General features: G+C 53.9%; 6 protein-coding genes across 6 annotated transcripts; 2 read left to right on the forward strand and 4 right to left on the reverse strand.

Annotated features, from left to right (window-relative positions):
• Positions 1–829: 829 nt before the first annotated feature.
• On the reverse strand, positions 830–3087 carry PG997_003035 (uncharacterized protein; the record flags this gene model as incomplete). Its single annotated transcript, XM_066807350.1, has 4 exons — positions 830–1496; positions 1599–1813; positions 1842–2123; positions 2218–3087. 4 exons carry the CDS (start codon positions 3085–3087, stop codon positions 830–832), a joined length of 2034 nt encoding a protein of 677 aa, XP_066670968.1.
• A 1275-nt stretch (positions 3088–4362) lies between these two features.
• PG997_003036 (uncharacterized protein) lies at positions 4363–5125 on the forward strand (the record flags this gene model as incomplete). Its single annotated transcript, XM_066807351.1, has 2 exons — positions 4363–4399; positions 4461–5125. 2 exons carry the CDS (start codon positions 4363–4365, stop codon positions 5123–5125), a joined length of 702 nt encoding a protein of 233 aa, XP_066670969.1.
• A 429-nt stretch (positions 5126–5554) lies between these two features.
• Positions 5555–7033, reverse strand: PG997_003037 (uncharacterized protein; the record flags this gene model as incomplete). The annotated part of the gene is made up of 2 exons (XM_066807352.1): positions 5555–6271; positions 6341–7033. The coding sequence occupies 2 exons, from the start codon at positions 7031–7033 to the stop codon at positions 5555–5557; spliced, it is 1410 nt and encodes a 469-aa protein (XP_066670970.1).
• A 2876-nt stretch (positions 7034–9909) lies between these two features.
• On the reverse strand, positions 9910–11387 carry PG997_003038 (uncharacterized protein; the record flags this gene model as incomplete). Its single annotated transcript, XM_066807353.1, has 3 exons — positions 9910–10263; positions 10326–11097; positions 11173–11387. 3 exons carry the CDS (start codon positions 11385–11387, stop codon positions 9910–9912), a joined length of 1341 nt encoding a protein of 446 aa, XP_066670971.1.
• A 519-nt stretch (positions 11388–11906) lies between these two features.
• On the forward strand, positions 11907–12959 carry PG997_003039 (phytanoyl- dioxygenase protein; the record flags this gene model as incomplete). Its single annotated transcript, XM_066807354.1, has 1 exon — positions 11907–12959. One exon carries the CDS (start codon positions 11907–11909, stop codon positions 12957–12959), a length of 1053 nt encoding a protein of 350 aa, XP_066670972.1.
• A 1347-nt stretch (positions 12960–14306) lies between these two features.
• Positions 14307–14564, reverse strand: PG997_003040 (uncharacterized protein; the record flags this gene model as incomplete). The annotated part of the gene is made up of 1 exon (XM_066807355.1): positions 14307–14564. One exon carries the CDS (start codon positions 14562–14564, stop codon positions 14307–14309), a length of 258 nt encoding a protein of 85 aa, XP_066670973.1.
• Positions 14565–16311: the final 1747 nt, after the last annotated feature.

A 16311-nucleotide genomic window follows, 5' to 3' on the forward strand; every position in this document is an offset into this window, starting at 1 on the left:
GTGGCGAAGGAGGATGTACAGGGGCCAGACAACAGCTTGTGTTTGCGGAGGAGTGCATGTTCTACACGACAAAGTTTCTTGAGCTTATAGCTTCATTTCAATGTGTCTTGCCATGTGGCGTGACTTGGTTTTGTTTCAGATACCCCTTATTGCTTTCTCGAGTTTGCAGATCACTTAGTCATGGATGAGATTGTCTCGACTCAGGGACCATGAACGGAATGAGAAGTGCTCACGGATATGGTAAAAGAGACTTACAGGGCCTCAACACATGCCCAAGTTGGTAGAACACCACCAGCCGAGCGTCCTCAAGCCACGCCGGCTAAAAGACTTGAGGAACGTGAGCGTGTGGACGCCCCAGTCGCCTCGTCCTGGAGTTGATTGAATATAACTCTCTGGAAGATCTGATAACCAAATACAGACGTCGATGCCAATTGACTACGAGAAAAAGAATGCCAGTTCGCGGTAAAAAGGGGCGAGACGATATTCCAACAGTTTGGAGGACGTACGGCCGACCCCTGGTTACGAACCCTAACCCTAACCCAACCCCTACCCCTAAAAAGGACGGGCGACCAGAACTAGTTCCAAGAGAGCGTAATGAACAGCTACAGTGGCCCGTAGCGTGTTGCCTATGCCACAGCCCGGAACGCCGTCCCTGGCCCGCGGACCTAGAGTGACAATCCACGTGGCCAAGACGGTTCGGCGGCACGCGGGAAAGCCTAGAAAGAAGGTATGACACTCATGTCATGACAACTTGGAAATATACATCAGTTTATTACCGAGACCCTAGAATGTACAAAGATATCGCAATTTCGTTAATGGTACAATCGGATCAAGCAGTGACCGTAAACTCCCTACTGACACCCTCAAATGGAGTAATGCGCCCTCTCAAGCTCTTGGAGTCCCCATAATACCGTATGCGGTAGATGCCCGGCTCCGTCTCCGTCTCCATCTCCCACGTGATGGTGACCTCGCTCGTCGCGAGCAGCTCGCTGGTCCGGCGCCAGCGGAACACCAGATGCCAGTCATTGTCGTCGCGGACGGCGATCCACTTCTTCTCTTCTCCCTCTAGAGGGCTGCTGCCTTCCCCTCGCTTCTTCGTCTGCTTAGCCCGGAGCTCTGTCTTGTCGTCATCACTGGTAGCATCATCATCCCCTGACGTGACTAGCCTCTCGACAGTGGCATAGCTTTGTTCTAGCCGTAGGTTGTTTCGCGGGTTGGCACCTACAAAGACAACGGTGGCGTCTGAACCGCGCTGAACAACATCAGGCACGTCGGTGATGACATCACCGAAGCTCTTCGTTAGGCCTGGCGAGTCGTATACGACACCGGGTACGAAGCTCAAACTGCGATTCACGTTGTTTGGTGGTTCGGGTCCGATCGGAGGGTTCTTGCGCGATGTCGCATCCAGATACGGCACAAAGGATAGAGTCAAGTTGATATAAGCCTGCAGTGTATGTGGACCATAAAGGGTGCTGGCACCTTCGTAGCGTTGGATGCTGGATCACTCATATTAGTGGTCGGAAGAAAAATGAGGAAACAGACTCAGACCGGCAAAGATGTCGGGGGTTAGGCGGGGCAAAACAAAGACGAATACATACCCGTATTCTTCCTCAGTCGTGATATAATGCGTGTAGCTGTTCGCAGGGCCGCCCAGCACTACAACCGGTTCCTGAGGGTGAGGCCCGGGTCCGGGCTCAGCGAGCCCGGATCTCGCCGCAACCTCGCCTGCGACTGCGTTCTTCCACCTCCTCCCGGCCATCGTCGTCGCCTCTCCGGGGCTCACGATGATGACCATCTGCCCCACGCGGAAGACCTGGATGTCCACCACGTTGGGCGTCCACAGATAGGGGCTTTTGGACCTCGCCCACGTCGAGGAGGATGGGCTTGGGGTGGTGACATGCCTTCTGCTCCTTGGTTGGCGCCTTGAGGAGGCCGGAGACAACACCCCACACAGGCGAGGTGGTGTTGGGCCCGCCATTGTGCTGCGTGAAGTCGAAAGCGCCCGGGCCGTCCGAAGTGCCGGCCGCGAAGGAGTAGCCCAAAGCTGCCGGACACGTGGCGACTTCGGTGCCGTTTGATAGCGCGAATTTGTAGTTCGACATGTCGTGAAAGGTGTGGAAGGACTTAACCCAGCGACCACGGATTGGGGTCAGCTTGTCCGGCTGGCTGTATAGGGTCCTGGCGGGTTCAAACTGTCGTCTGCCCACTTCGAAGCACGATGCGGTCCCGGTATCGTCCATAGTGAAAAGGGGGTCCGCGGGCATGGCATTTTTGTGACTTGCCGTCGCTGCAGGTGCTATTCTCAAAACTGCACATTTGGTCGGTGCCGTCTTCGCACCACGCGCCGAGTACGTTGGGGCTCGTGTCACCCACGCTGGCTTGCGAGAACCCGGCCACGAACCCTTCTGCAGAACTCTCGTCGTCATTCACGCTGTTCTCAAAGAGGGTTGCTGCCACCCCTTTATTATCACCAGAGATTAGGGTGTTGTTGCCATAGACTGAGGTTCCGTGTGTGGGAAACCATGTCAAGACACCAATATTCTTCTTGTCAGAAGTTCGCTGGAAGTTCAAAAGGGTCATGTCTTTTTCAACCGAGCCATCGTCTTCAGCACTAGTGTTGTACTGGGATCGTTCTGTCTCCGGGTTTGCGAGGTAGGCAAACAGACTTCTGTTGATGTTGGAGCCAAAGACCTTGGTTGAACCCACGCTCAGATGGCCGGGAGCGAGGCTCTCATGTGCCCTGCGAATAGACAGGACGGCACCATCCACGATGGCGCGATAGCTCTGGTGGTTGAAGCCCTTGCTAGTGATTTGCGGCAGAAGATAGTTGAGCCAAGCCCCGGGCCCGCTATGCGAGTGCGTTCCCGTTACGGCAATGTTGTGCTGCCCGTAGCCGGCATATTCGGACCCGAGCTCTTGTAGACCCGACAAGATGCCATAGCGTACGGCGGTATCTCCGGACTGCGTGTCCAGCACCAAGTAGACAAAGCGCTCATCAGGGCGCTGCGGATCAGCAACGATAAAGGCTCGCGAATGCAGCCTCTGTCTCAGTCCGGTGCCGATCTGGTTCGGGTCGGCGTAGCCCATAAGGTTGATCTCTACACAAGGGCCGGTGATGTCGGCTTTTCCGACGCCAAGCAGATATTCGTCTCCATGTTCATGTTCTTCCGTATCATCATATTGCGCAGACCCCGGAATGTTTTGTAAGTGGCCGGTCCCTTCTGAGCCGTGATTTTCGCCAGATGGTATATTCCACGGAAGCCTGTGGGAGAAATTCTTGGGCAACAACGAGATAAGTGTTGTGGTGGAAACTAGCAATACAACGACGGCGAAGAGAAGGGCATTTCTGCGAGAGGGTGTCCTAGGATGAGATGGGGTCTCCATTTCAAAGGTGACGTAGGAGGGCCAGCCTCGACAAAATTGCACAGTATCACGAAGTTTGGTATTCTTATGTGTTGGTCTCCTGAGGAACTGCTATCTTGTAATTGCAATGATAGAGGTCGAGGGAGCTAGCACCAACATCGGGCATGACCCGGACGGGTGTGGGGGTTTAACCAAAGTCGAAGGTAAATAGAATCAATAGAACAATGAATAGAAGGTTATCCTTGGCAGGGACAGTATGTACTTCAAGTATGGAATGGGTTCGCACATGTAGCAAGATCGACAGACCCGTGGAGGGGGACAGCCAGGGCCTATTTCAACTTCATGTTCTCTGTGTGGCCCGTTGTCATGTGCAGCAGCTGGCTGCTTCGCGGTCATGAGTCAAAGCAGCGAGCATCGATCAAGATCCATCTTGGATCTAGGTCGTGGCGTTCGCGACACGGCCTAACGAATGGGCGGGAAGCTGGAGAGCTCCAGCCAGCCAGCGCTGTCCACGACTGAGCTTCAACTCTAACTGCGGCAGTTCAGTCCTCAGCAGCTGGCAGACCGGTGCTACCCCGACTAGTGTCGTCATAAGAACGATTGACCGTCGCATTGCAGGCCAAAGGAACGCTTATTGCTGCGCGCCTAAAAAGCTTAGAGCTAACAACAAGTGCCTCCCCCTTGCAGGCAGTTTATGCAGCCAGCAGCGGTCTTCTAATGTAGGCCTGTTCCCTCAGAGTGGGGCCTCTGCTGGAAAGTTGCATGCCGATAAGCCTTATCAGAGTTGGTAGTAGGTAGGATACTGAGTAGAGTATGGTCAACTTGCGATCGCGATGCGCTCACTGCCCATTGCCAAACATCAATACGACTAGAGAAGACTACACCGCCCACGACATAGCATCGCAATTGTACACCGACGCATACATTCTAGCAGCAATTGACTCAACTACCCAGCCAAACCTGTAGTAGAACCAGGCGGGCGGCCAACAGACAGACAACATGTCGATCCGAACCACCGTTCACGAGTCTCTACCCTGTAAGTCAACATCACCAATTCTCTCGCCTTTGTTCTTCTTCTCTACCCACCCCCCTCGCAGTGCTGCATCAGCATCCCCAAACTAACAAATTCTGCAGACGTAGACAAAGAGCCCACAGCCGACGAGCGCTCCAACGCCGAAAACCTCATAAACGCCGAGCTCGCTTCCATACAACAAGCCGACGACAGCGCAACAAGAACCCACCCGTCCCTACCGCCCCTGGTCGAATCCCCTTCTTCACCGCCAATTCCCTCCTGCAGCAAGAACAGGCCCGCCTCGTCGCCAAGCAGCCCCTGGCCGCCATCGACTTGACGCGCTACGAAGTCGACGAGGACGACGTCAACGCTGCCACCGACCCGCAGGAACTAGAAACCGCCCTGAGCCGCGCCTACACGGCGCAGGCCTACCTGACGGCGCGGCACGCCCACTTGGGCCTGCTCGACCGCTACGGCAAGAACGCCTGGCTCGTCGGCAACTGGCAGGCCGAGGCCGACCTCGCGGGCCTCGAACGCGACCTGGCCACCGTCAAGCGCGACATCGAGCTCGTCAACCACAGCCGCCGCCAGATGCAGACAGAGATCGGCGAGGAGCTCCGCGGGCTTGACGCTACCTGGCGCCGGGGCGTCGGCCGTGTCCTCGAGACAGAGATGGCCGTGCAAAGGTTACGGCACGACATTGAGCAGCGAAGGCAGGCAGCGGCAAGCGGAAATGGCGTTGAGGAATAATAGCATTGGCACACACTCAGAACATGAATGGATTGGGATAGCTTGGCGTGACGTGGCGAGCGAAATGTATATTGAGAAATATGAGCAATTCCTCATTCGGAATGTTGTTGCAAACAAAGACCTAAGACCTATCAGGTAATAATACTGCTGCCAGCATGGGATGGGTGCGTCATGGGTACACGAAGAGCAGGAAACGGAGTTTTGTTAACTCTATAATCGCGTCGTGTTGCATTGGTAGAGGCGTTAATCTAATTAGAAAGCGAAGGTATCTTTAAACGCCTTCTCAACCGAGTCATGGTAAAACTGCTACCCATACATGAACATGTGCCGCCAACGGCTTGTTTCTAATTGCCATCTCGTACCCCTGCTACCGATAAGCTATGCGCCATTGACCTATTCGAATCCCAATTTGATCAACCCAACCAAGTCCTAATCCCTTGCCGCGGCTTGAAGAGGATCTATGTCTTCCACGCCCGACTTCACTCCTTGGTACTTTGTTCTCCTCATAATGCCCTCGACAGGGCCCAACAGTCTGGCGAAGGCACTCTTGCCCAGTGTGGCCACCTTCACATCTGTGGTACTCACGACACTCGCGGCCCGGGGCGCGTCGTTAAGCAAAGCAAGCTCGCCAAAGTAATCGCCCTTCTTGTAGTGTTTGACATGTTTCCTTTGTTCATTCGTGTCAAGGTAGGCGTCACATTCGCCTTGTTCCAAGAGGTAAAAGGACGTCCCAATATCGCCTTGTTGTATGATCACATGACCCGTAGGGAACTTGAGCGTCTCCAGCGCGTCTGCAATCTTGGAGCGTTCGTAAGGTGTTAAGCTCTTGAGGAGCGGCACCTCCTCAAGGAAGTTTTCGTACATTCTGCGACGCGCGAATGTGGACTCCATTAGAATCCTGCGGAATGTGACGCGATCAAGCGCCCAAAGGTTGCAGCCAGACTCTGCTGACGTAACGGTCGCAGCGCGTGGTGCGTTATACATGAGCGCAAGCTCACCGAACGAGCCTCCGGCCGGGATGGTACCGACTTTGTCTCCCATACCATCAGGGCCCGGCTGCAGAGCACCTAATGAGTTTACGTACACATCAAAGGTGCCCTTCTCAACGACGTAGAAATAATCGCCAGCATCGCCTTGTGTGATGACCTAAAGCAACAATGTTAGCGATCTAATCGAGCCAAAGATATCCGTTGATCTCTCAACTAATTTACGAACCTTGATGTCCTTGGCAGGAATTGGCTTCTCAACCAGCGCGCCGAGGATCTGTGCACTTTGCTCGTCGTCCAGATGGTTGAAAAGAAAGTTGCCGGAGATGGCTTTCTTCAGACGCTCTAGTTGTTCGGGTGTTTTGGGAAAGGTAGGGGGAGTCCAGTTGTCATTGACGTCTGCCACCGGCTTGAGCGACTCGGCGGATACTGACGTGCGCCTTCCGAAGTTGTACTGGGCAGGATATGAACTTGGGTCCGGAGAGCTCCTCATCGAGTGTGGTGGTCCATCTGTCGGGGCATCACCACCAAAGAAACCACGCGACTGGCCGCCATTGGCTGAATTGGAGAGTGAAAAGGATGGTGTTGAGGGAGATGCGACCGTATCGTTCTCATCCTCCTCGATGATGTTCAGCATTTCGCTGGGTGCGGGTGCCCCTAATCCAGTGTCCGTCTTTCCGTTGTTACCACCGAACGGATTTGAATTGGCCGCAAAGGGGCTACTGAAGGTTGCTCCAGACATCTTCAGAGGCTCAGGGGTATGCCCGTTTTTCGCCTTCTTCGACAAGTGGTGTGTTCGCTCGTCCGCAAGGCGTCGGATGAAGTAGTCGGAGCAGAATTGTAGTATATCGGTGGGTCTGTCTTGCAGCAGACGTTGCTCAAGCGCCTGCAACTCTCTGTGGTAAGCGGCCGTGTCAGACATGGCGTAAGATGTACGAGGAGCTGTGGAAGGGAGTAGCGCAGGATAGCACAAGGCTCTCAGGGAAAGGGTCGAGTGTGTCTCGCCAAAAGGGGTACACAGTCCCCGCGAAGACAAAGGCTGTGATCAAACGAAACTGAATAGATGGGAAGGCAGGAAGAACAAATGGATGGTGACCGTAAGAGCGACCGCGACGAGACGCAGACAATTAGAGGACGAAGCGGTGCAGTAGTCGCAACTTGTTGGGTAGAGAGAGGAAGAATAGATTGGTCTAACGGCTCAGTGCCTAGTTGCGTTGCTCGAGGCTGGTGGCCCAAGGCAACTTATTATATGACTGACTTGTAGAGTAGGGAGAAGTAGTGGCTAATTGGAAGTTTGGTTCCAGCTGGGGTATGCCACCTGGTGGACTACCGATTGTGGAGAGTGCAATTGAGTGGGCAGGACGCTAATCGGTGGTGCGTGTGCGCTTCATTTAGAAGCGCAAGGCCAGGCGGAGATTGGGACAGGCACTGGAAACGACTGAGGGTATTCTGGGGAGTGTGTGCGACAACGTCCAAGGGGGCGTTGTTGGTATTGTCTTGGGATATTAGGATGTGTGTGTGCGTGTGTGTTGTTGGGAGGGAGTTGAAGAAGCAGAGTGCAGAAGTGATCCGCGTCAGGTTTGAAGATAGCGAGCTGCACTAGCGACCACCGGCGGAAATGGGGGTGGTGGGGAAGGGGAAGGAATCAACGAACAACCGGGACTTGCCAGGAGATTGACGCTGCTAGGGAAGGTGCTTAAAAACGGTCTTTCCAACGTACGTTTCTCAAATTGCTTTTGGAACTGATGAGGGATGTTGAATACCGACGATCCAATGGCAGGAAGGAGGAAGTGTGAATCAAGCAAAAAGCAGGGGAAGGCTTAAGACACGACAAGTCAGACAGCATGCACAATTGCATGGGCTCATTGAGTTGAGGTTCGTTGAAGTCGGGGCAGAGAGTGTGTGTGTGTGAGAGAGAGAAAGAGAGATGCGTCACTTACTCCGCAATCCACAGAGTTTGGGCAGGCAATAACTAGCCGATGTTTATTTCGAGCAGGAGGGAGAGACACTGATTCGTGCTCAGCCTGTTCTTACAATGCGTCGGGTTTCTGTTGCAAGTCGCCGGGAAGCAGCTGATTGAGGGGAACGAAGGGGGAGGGGTAGAGCACAGAGGCAGAGAGGTCTTGGTATTTCCAAAAAGGATGCCGTAGCGAGGCGCCGGGCGAGGCGACGAGTCGAATATATGTAGGTATGGAATTATAGACAATCTGATGCCTATCTGGCAAACTGCAGTAGAGAGTGGTTGGATTGCGAGATTTACTTGTCTTTTTTAGAGATGGGGGGGGGGGAAAGCCCGTGAAAGAGGTCAGATCAATGGATGGATGACTGTCTTTTACCATTGTTTGTTCTTTGATGCAATGCAATGCAGGTGGCTCGCTCCAGCGCTTCTTCCCAATCAAGCATCAGACATGTACTCAAGTCTCAACCTGCGCCTTTCTTCTTTGACCGCGCTGCACTTTTCTACTCAGTAAGACTGTGAGGTGGCAGGCACAGACGCGATCTCACTACACACACGCACACAGCCTTGTAGATCCCGACCCCAAGAACTGATCAATGATGGCGCCCGGAAGGCATCTGCGAGTGTACAACGTAGTGTGTCGTGATGGTGGTGGGGTCGAGCCCGACTGCCTGCTGTATTGACGTATTTCCAGGCCAATCACTCATCCTCCGACCAGCCAGCTCTGCATTCAGGACTCTCTTCCCCTCCTTCAATTGCCGCCTTCCAAAGCTTCGATTCGGACTTCTTGACGCCTTCTAGAACAAATCCACTGCACCCGTCCCGTGCACAGACCAGGCAGCCCTGAGGTCGGCACCAGGTAGTTCTTACTAACAGGAGGACCCCTGGGGCCCTGGGCCCTGCTCTGCCCTGGTGGCAACGTTTGTGCATTAACAAAGCAGGCAGGGCAGCCCCTTTCGAGGCTTGCTGCCGCCTGCCCTGCGCTGCGCTGCGCTGCGATGCGCTCTGACGAGCCCGGCTTCGGATTGATTGCCAATGCCAACGCAGCAGCGAGCCCAACACGCCCAATCTCGGTTCGATGCATCTCATTTGTATTTCACGGGGTCCTCGGTCCCCATGAGCTGGCTATTGGATCTTCTGGTCTGTGATTCTGCGATGACCTGATCGGCATTCACGCTCCCGTGTTGAGCTGCAAAAAGGCCATGGCCCAAGCTCCTTCTAGGGTAGGTAGCACTCGGGAAATGCATTGGGCGCCTGCGAGTCCATGCTTTCGGGCTGGCCTAGCTCCTAGCTGCAAGTTGACGTTTGTCGCAAAAATCCCTGGAAACTAAAAAGACGCGCCGCTGGAAATCACGGACTCGCCTTTGCCTTTGCCTTCGGATTCGCCTTCTTCCAGCCATCAATGCTCTCTACGTTCCAGTCCTTGTGGACAAATGCCACCTTTTGTAGAACCAGATTGGTCTGTCCAGGTACCACAGAAAACCCTCCAGAGGATGCTATTGTGTAGTTCTTTTTTTAGGACCTATAAAGGTCATGCTATTCCCAATTGACGATGTTTTATTTTGCTACCAAAGGAGCGCAAGTGGGTCCATTCAATCAGATTGTGTAATTTCAGCTTTTGCCATTATTCCAACCGCGGAGATGCCGGTAAAATATTTCTACCGTCAGTTCAGGGGGGGTCTAGGCAGAAGCCTGGGGTATATTGTTTATTCTATTACTGGTTGAAGGGCTGATCGGTTCTGATCCGGATCCCTACCCGCCATGTGTTCCTGTTGAAGGGTCTTCGTATCCTTGTCGGGGCCTCCGGTTGGTTGCTCCTAAATTGGACCATTGTTCACTTTTTATGACTTCGACATGTTCTCCTCCTTACGGCGCTGCTCCTCCTCCAGTATCTCCCGCTCTCGTGCAGCACCCTCAACGGTGGCCTTCATGCCCTTCTTCCTCTGTCGCTCCTCGTACAAGGCGCGACTCTCCATGATGCGCTGAACAATTGTACCAGCATTAACACCTTGGAAAAGATGCTGGGAGATCTCCTGGAAGATGCCCATCTGCTTGGGGGCTTCATAGGGGTCATATGATAGCGGCATGAAGGATGTTGGACCGTGGTAAACGGCGTCGGGCGTTCCCCATGGGGATGCGACGAGGTATGCCTTGGTAGGCGAGAAAGGAGCGCCATAGATGACCGCATTGACATGCTGAGATCCATATGTTAGTTATTCGAATGGGCTGTGTGATGTAAAATTTTTGGCAAACATACCCGGCATTGTAGGACACATAAGCTTCGCTCGTAGATGTTCATGATGGGGTAGTTGACCCCTTTCCACTGGTTGATGACCTCATCGTCGTGGACTCCTGCCACCAAGAACACGGGGCCATAGTCGCCGCCTTTTCCCTTGCGCTCATCAACGGCTTGCTGGTCGTACCATCCCTCTTTCCGGGCCAGGCTCTCTTCAGCCTCGACGACAAGACGGAGAAACTCGATATGTCCACTGGAAAATAAATCGAATCCACCGTCGACGTACACGACTCTTTGTCCTGGCTGAGGTCCGGCTCCTTTCAGGAACTGACGGAAGGATCCCTTCTCTTCCTCCCCGGCCTCGGCTTTTGCGGCCTGGGAAGCGGACCAGAACCAGACATCGGCGCCCGGGTTCTTGCCAGATGCGTCAGTAGCGTACTGCTGGATGCGCTTCGACATGGCGTCGCCTTCGGTCTTCCTCTCGGATTCGGTCCCATGGCCCTCATCGCCGGAAAGGACTTTCTCCAGTGACTTGATGAAATGCGTCCGGGTGCAAAGTAGCATCCGGCCAACCAGGTCGGTGGTGGAGATACTCGGGGTTCTCTTAACGACCTTGAATCGTCCAGCTGCCTTCACAAACCGATAGCAGTCCTCGCCGCTGCTGTCCGACGTGATATCATCGCCGTGGACCACGTATTTGCAACCGAAGTGGCTGATGAAGTCCAGCTGCGTTACGTAGGGTGCATGTGAGACAGACTTCGTGACCCAGCGACAGGCATCAACCGCAGCTAGTCTTCAGAGCGTAGAAACCACAGGTCATCAGCAATGGCTTTCACGCGGGATCGTAAGTCGGAAGATGCTGCCCTACCGTTCCTGCAAAGTCATGACCGTAGGTCCTTTGTTGTCGAGTATGTCTTCATCCGAGTGCACACCAACGTATAGCTCGGTGCCAAGCTGACGGGCTTGCAGCATGGCACCGGCGTGGCCGTGGTGGAAGAAGTCCCAACAGCCATCGACCCATATGCGGTCGTCCAAGATCTCAGGGGCTGGGGGTCCTGCGAGGACCTCGTTGGTTGACGCCATACTGCTTGCTGTCCAAGAATACATGTGAGCTCTGGATGTTCGTACCCTTCAAAGACGAGACTGCGTTCGTTCGGTAATTACAGTGATCCTATAATGTGACCAAGAAAATGAATGAATATGGGAAGAAATAGGATCAAACGGCTTGGCCGACAATGAAATGAAGCAAGCTGGATTAGGCACATGCAGTGTGGGAGCGCAAACGAATGACACTGTGCCACAGCACGCAGCAAGAGCTATCTGGGCACAGTCTCGTTCATGTCGCATACGTTGTACAGGGGCGTACAGGGGGCGACGGCAGGTAGGTACCCCTCAGTGGAGAACCGTATTTGACCTGGACAATAACCGCCTGCCCCGCGTCAGCCCAACCCGAAAGTACGAACATCCCGATAACGTACGGCGCGCGTGTTTCGCCCATTTCCTTAGACATATCCGAGACCAATGCAGGACGATCTCCTCTTCGGCGGTGTTTCGCGCTTTTCCGACAGGCCTCCCCACGAAGCACCTTCGGAACCTGCCACCATGACAACCACAGCCGAGGACAGCCCCCACGGGCCCTACGGCGGTCTGAAGCCGTCGCAGCTCGAGGCTTTCCACCGCGACGGCTACCTGATCGTCCCGAACGCGCTGCCGCCGACAACGGTCAAGGCGCTGCTCGACGAGACCCACACGATGCTCGAGGACTTCTCGCTCGCCGACCACCCGATGACCAAGTTCAGCACGGGCGAGCGGTCGGCCCACGTCGGCAACGACTACTTCCTCGACTCGGGCGACAAGGTCCGCTTCTTCTTCGAGGAGGACGCCTTCAGCCCCGAGACGGGCGAGCTCACCAAGCCCAAGGCCCGCGCCATCAACAAGATCGGCCACTACCTCCACGCCCTGTCCCCGCCCTTCGCAGCCCTGCTCGACCCTGTCTACAACCCGGACCTACTGGGCGCTGGCACCACGGGCGGCTCGGTCGAGGCCGGGCGTAAGGAGTCGCACCCGGCGGCCGCGGCGCGCTCTCTGGGATTCAAGGACCCCCGCGTACTCCAGAGCATGGTCATCTGCAAGCAGCCCGAGATTGGCGGCGCCGTCCCGCCGCACCAAGACAGCACATTTCTCTATACGGATCCGCCAAGCGCCGTGGGATTCTGGTACGCTCTTGAGGATGCGACGGTCGAGAACGGCTGCCTGAGTTTCCTGCCCGGCAGCCACCGCTGGGCCCCTGTAAAGCAGCGCTTCGTACGGGACGCCGAGGGCAAGGGTACGACGTTCATGGACAACCAGGGGCCCAAGTTCCCCAACGCGGAGGAGTACGGCGAGCACCTGCAGGGCGGGGCCAAGGAGACGGACGAGTACGTCATGGGCGAGGTCAAGGCCGGTGATTTGGTCCTGATCCACGGCAACCTGCTGCACAAGAGCGAGAAGAACCTAAGCCAGAAGGGCCGCATCATCTACACCTTCCACGTCATAGAGGGCGAAGGCACCAAGTACGACGAGAGAAATTGGCTGCAGCCCCTGCGGATGGATTTACGAAGCTGTTTAGAGATTAATTGCTTATTGAAGTTTAGCCTGCCTATAGTATCTAGTTGAGCGGAGTATATGAGAGAGCATGAATAACGACCAACCAAGCCAATATACGAACCGTAGCGTGGAGACAAATTCACTGCGAAATGTGAGCCATGGTTCCTTCAACACAGACCATTGCTCAGGTACGTACCTAGCGGGGAGCCTTCATGGAGATACAATTTGCTAAACGTATCGCTGAGCAGCAGCTGGTAGCTGCACAGGTTGTACGCCCAAGTTTGCAGAGTCATAGCTGGCAGCACCTGAGCACCTCACTGTTCCAAGACAAGACTCAACGGTAAGTATTCACGCATTGGCCGGCCTCAACACGTGCAGTGGGTGGATAGTGTTGCCCCATTGGCAGCTATGGCCCATCCTTCGCACGGGAACCCGGGGAACTTGTCAATCTACCACGACCCGTGCAATGATCAAGAAGCGTCATATCGAGTTAAGCACCTACAAGAGCCGGTCCTTTTACCAAGAGTCATACAAGCGTGGTTTTCTTGCTATATCACCAATGACGTTGACGTTAAGCCTGCGGCGGCTGCAAATACGCCCAGCTTGGATTCCTCGAGATGAACAACTTCAAGTCTGCTCCTATCCGTCATTTCAGAGATTGAAACGCGGTCTTGGCTTGATGCTCTGAAGGTCTCTGTTATCTATCTACCGACAAATTACATGGCGGGAAACGTACTCACTACCCCTAAACGACTAACGGGGTTTAAATATGGTTATACTAGTTTCTCGAAACAGATTCAAACCTGAAGTCTTTCATTTCGAACACTGGCTCGTAATGTCAAACATCATCTATATTTATCAGTCTAGTAACGAAAGCTCTAAAATATTAATATAGGCCACAAATATATCGAAAAAGGGTAACCCTGTAATGAGCGTCCAGTAGTATAAAATGATGGTTCATGTTAAATGAACAAGCCCACCCACACCCACCAATATCGAAAGCTGCCGTCCGTTTCCATGAGGTGGTCGGCTCATTGTTGATCTCGTTCGCTAGTTTCGCGAAGAGTCTGTGAGTGCTAACCTGAACCCGAATATGACCCCCTCGCAGCCGGGAGGAGTGTGAGATTCGTAATTGGTAACGATGATACTCGTCAACTCGTAGCCAGTAAGCTCGACCTTGTCACGAATGGTGGCATGGCGCGCATCCCCATTCTCGATGGACCGATCCTTATCGGTGACAAACTTGAGTTTACCTAGCTTATGGCCGTACGTAACCTCAAACGATTGGATGAACTCGTCAGCCTGGAGGTCGAGCTGTTTCGGCGCGCCGCCGATAGAAGATCCCTGCCAGCTACCCCATGACTGGCCGGCCCTGCTTGGTCAGGATGCCGTCAATGTCGTCCCAGGCCCGCACAATCAAAGATGTGATGGGTGGCCCACGGTCGTCGATGCGGGGTGGCGATGAAGCGTCCCATGGGGCGTGAGCCGCGTAGCGGCCAAATGGACCATAGAAGACCTCGCGGCAGACTCTGTGACGGGCGCCCCCAACATGAATGGCCAGGGCTCAGCGTAGTGGAGGACGTTCATGATCATTCTCCTGTCGTAGTCGGCATTCGCTTTGTACTTGCCGGTATCCGAACCGCCTCTGTAGTCGACGACATGATAAGACTTCATTTGATCACGGGGCCAGGCTTCCCTGGCATAGAAGACGTAGCCCGTACTGTCGTCACAGCGGGCGCCTAACGTGGTCGTAGAAACCTACGAGGAACTTTACAAACATGCTATTTACCGCTCTGCTATCTATCACCGATCAGAAGCCCACGGTAAACTGACTAATAGGAACCTGATACACAAGGCCGTACACTACCTCCTAGTGCTCAGCCAATAGGTATAGATATATTATCTCTCTTTTTTCCATCTTTTTCTCTCGGCAGTGAGTGGTGCATGCTCTACGTTGATAGGTCTCCAAGAGTAAATGCCGAGTCGGCTCTTGGGTAGGACTTGTTTTCGCATCTATTCATTCCTATTCCTCTAGCCCCGGGTATTCGAAGAGCAGCCACGAATCACAACTATAAAAACAGAAATGAAGCATCGTTATTTCGAAAAGACCGGGAAACTTCATTTTGAGTTTGATAATCTGTGCCAAAGGAGTGCCATCAGGGTCTTATTCAATCGTACGCTCTGGCTTGCATCTCCAAGATAGGGCTACACCCGTTCACACCCCCTTTAGAGATAGCAAAGACGTCAGATGCAGCATTCCACAATTCTCATCAGTACTGGTGCTACATTATAATAGTTTGTTTTTGGAAATGGGAACTTTCCTACAGTAGTTTACAAGACTAACGGGCTGGAAATATGGTGTACCAGCCACCTAAATGGAGAAAAGGGCCCCCTATTTTGATAATGTGATCATCCCCGCAACCAACACAAACACTCCTGATAGCTTTCTTGGCCAAAAAGTCCTACCTGAAAGATATTAACCAATGATATAAGCGCTCATAAAAATACGATAGCGCCAATGTGGCACGGGACCCTGTGGCCAAACTATCGAGCCTGGCAGATTTGCTCGGGTGGTGGGTGCAGTTCGGGGTAGATGCATATGCAAGTTACCCCTAGCACTGTGAACCAACATGCATATAGAGGCACGACGAACAACTTACCAACAAAACAGCCCCCGGCCGCGAATCTGGGGAAATAGTTCGCGAGAGTGGCTCGACCTGTTTGGGTTGTCCAGCTGGGGAATTGAATCCTATCTATGGAGCCCAGCGGCGTAGGATAGCTGAACCAACACGCGAGATGCCCCGGATCGCTTGGTACCAATACTGAAATGTGATAAGGATTCCGTTGCCTTGCGCTTTGCATATGGGGGAAGATAGAGAAGTGCCTGCAGCAGTCGCCGATCTTTCTCCGGACTAGGTGGCCTGGATGACCCTGGCATAAACACAATGGAGCGATAGGGGGAGCCGGATTCGGGGGCCCTGAGTGTATACAACTTTGCCTGCCTGCTTACAGTCCCTAGTCTTGTAGATCCTCCGCAAACCTGGTTCCCTAGACGTCTTGCCGCATTGGGCAAATAACGTATAACAGACCCCGGCGCACGCGGTCCAATCATGGGTTGGCCCCACGTCGGAGCCAAGCCCCCCTCTTGTACGAGGGCAACACTTTGCGAACGGCAGGGTTCGGACCGCGCTGCCGGGAAAACACAGACCGGTGAACGGCTAGGAAGGATTCGCCGTCCTCGGATTTCGGGAACCAGCCACCAAAGCAGTGGGTGACGAATCTTGACTTTGAGGTGAGCAGGAGAGAGACCTTGGGAAAATGTCAACTTTGAGCCTCACCGACATATCGTCGTTAGCTGACGTGATGTAAGCGAGCCCGGGGTCATGTGAACAGAGAAATCGACGTTCTGTCATGTCAGCGT

Source organism: Apiospora hydei (genome assembly GCF_038363865.1).
Source record: "Apiospora hydei strain CBS 114990 chromosome Unknown utg000004l_segment0_segment0, whole genome shotgun sequence".
Taxonomy (NCBI): domain Eukaryota; kingdom Fungi; phylum Ascomycota; class Sordariomycetes; order Amphisphaeriales; family Apiosporaceae; genus Apiospora; species Apiospora hydei.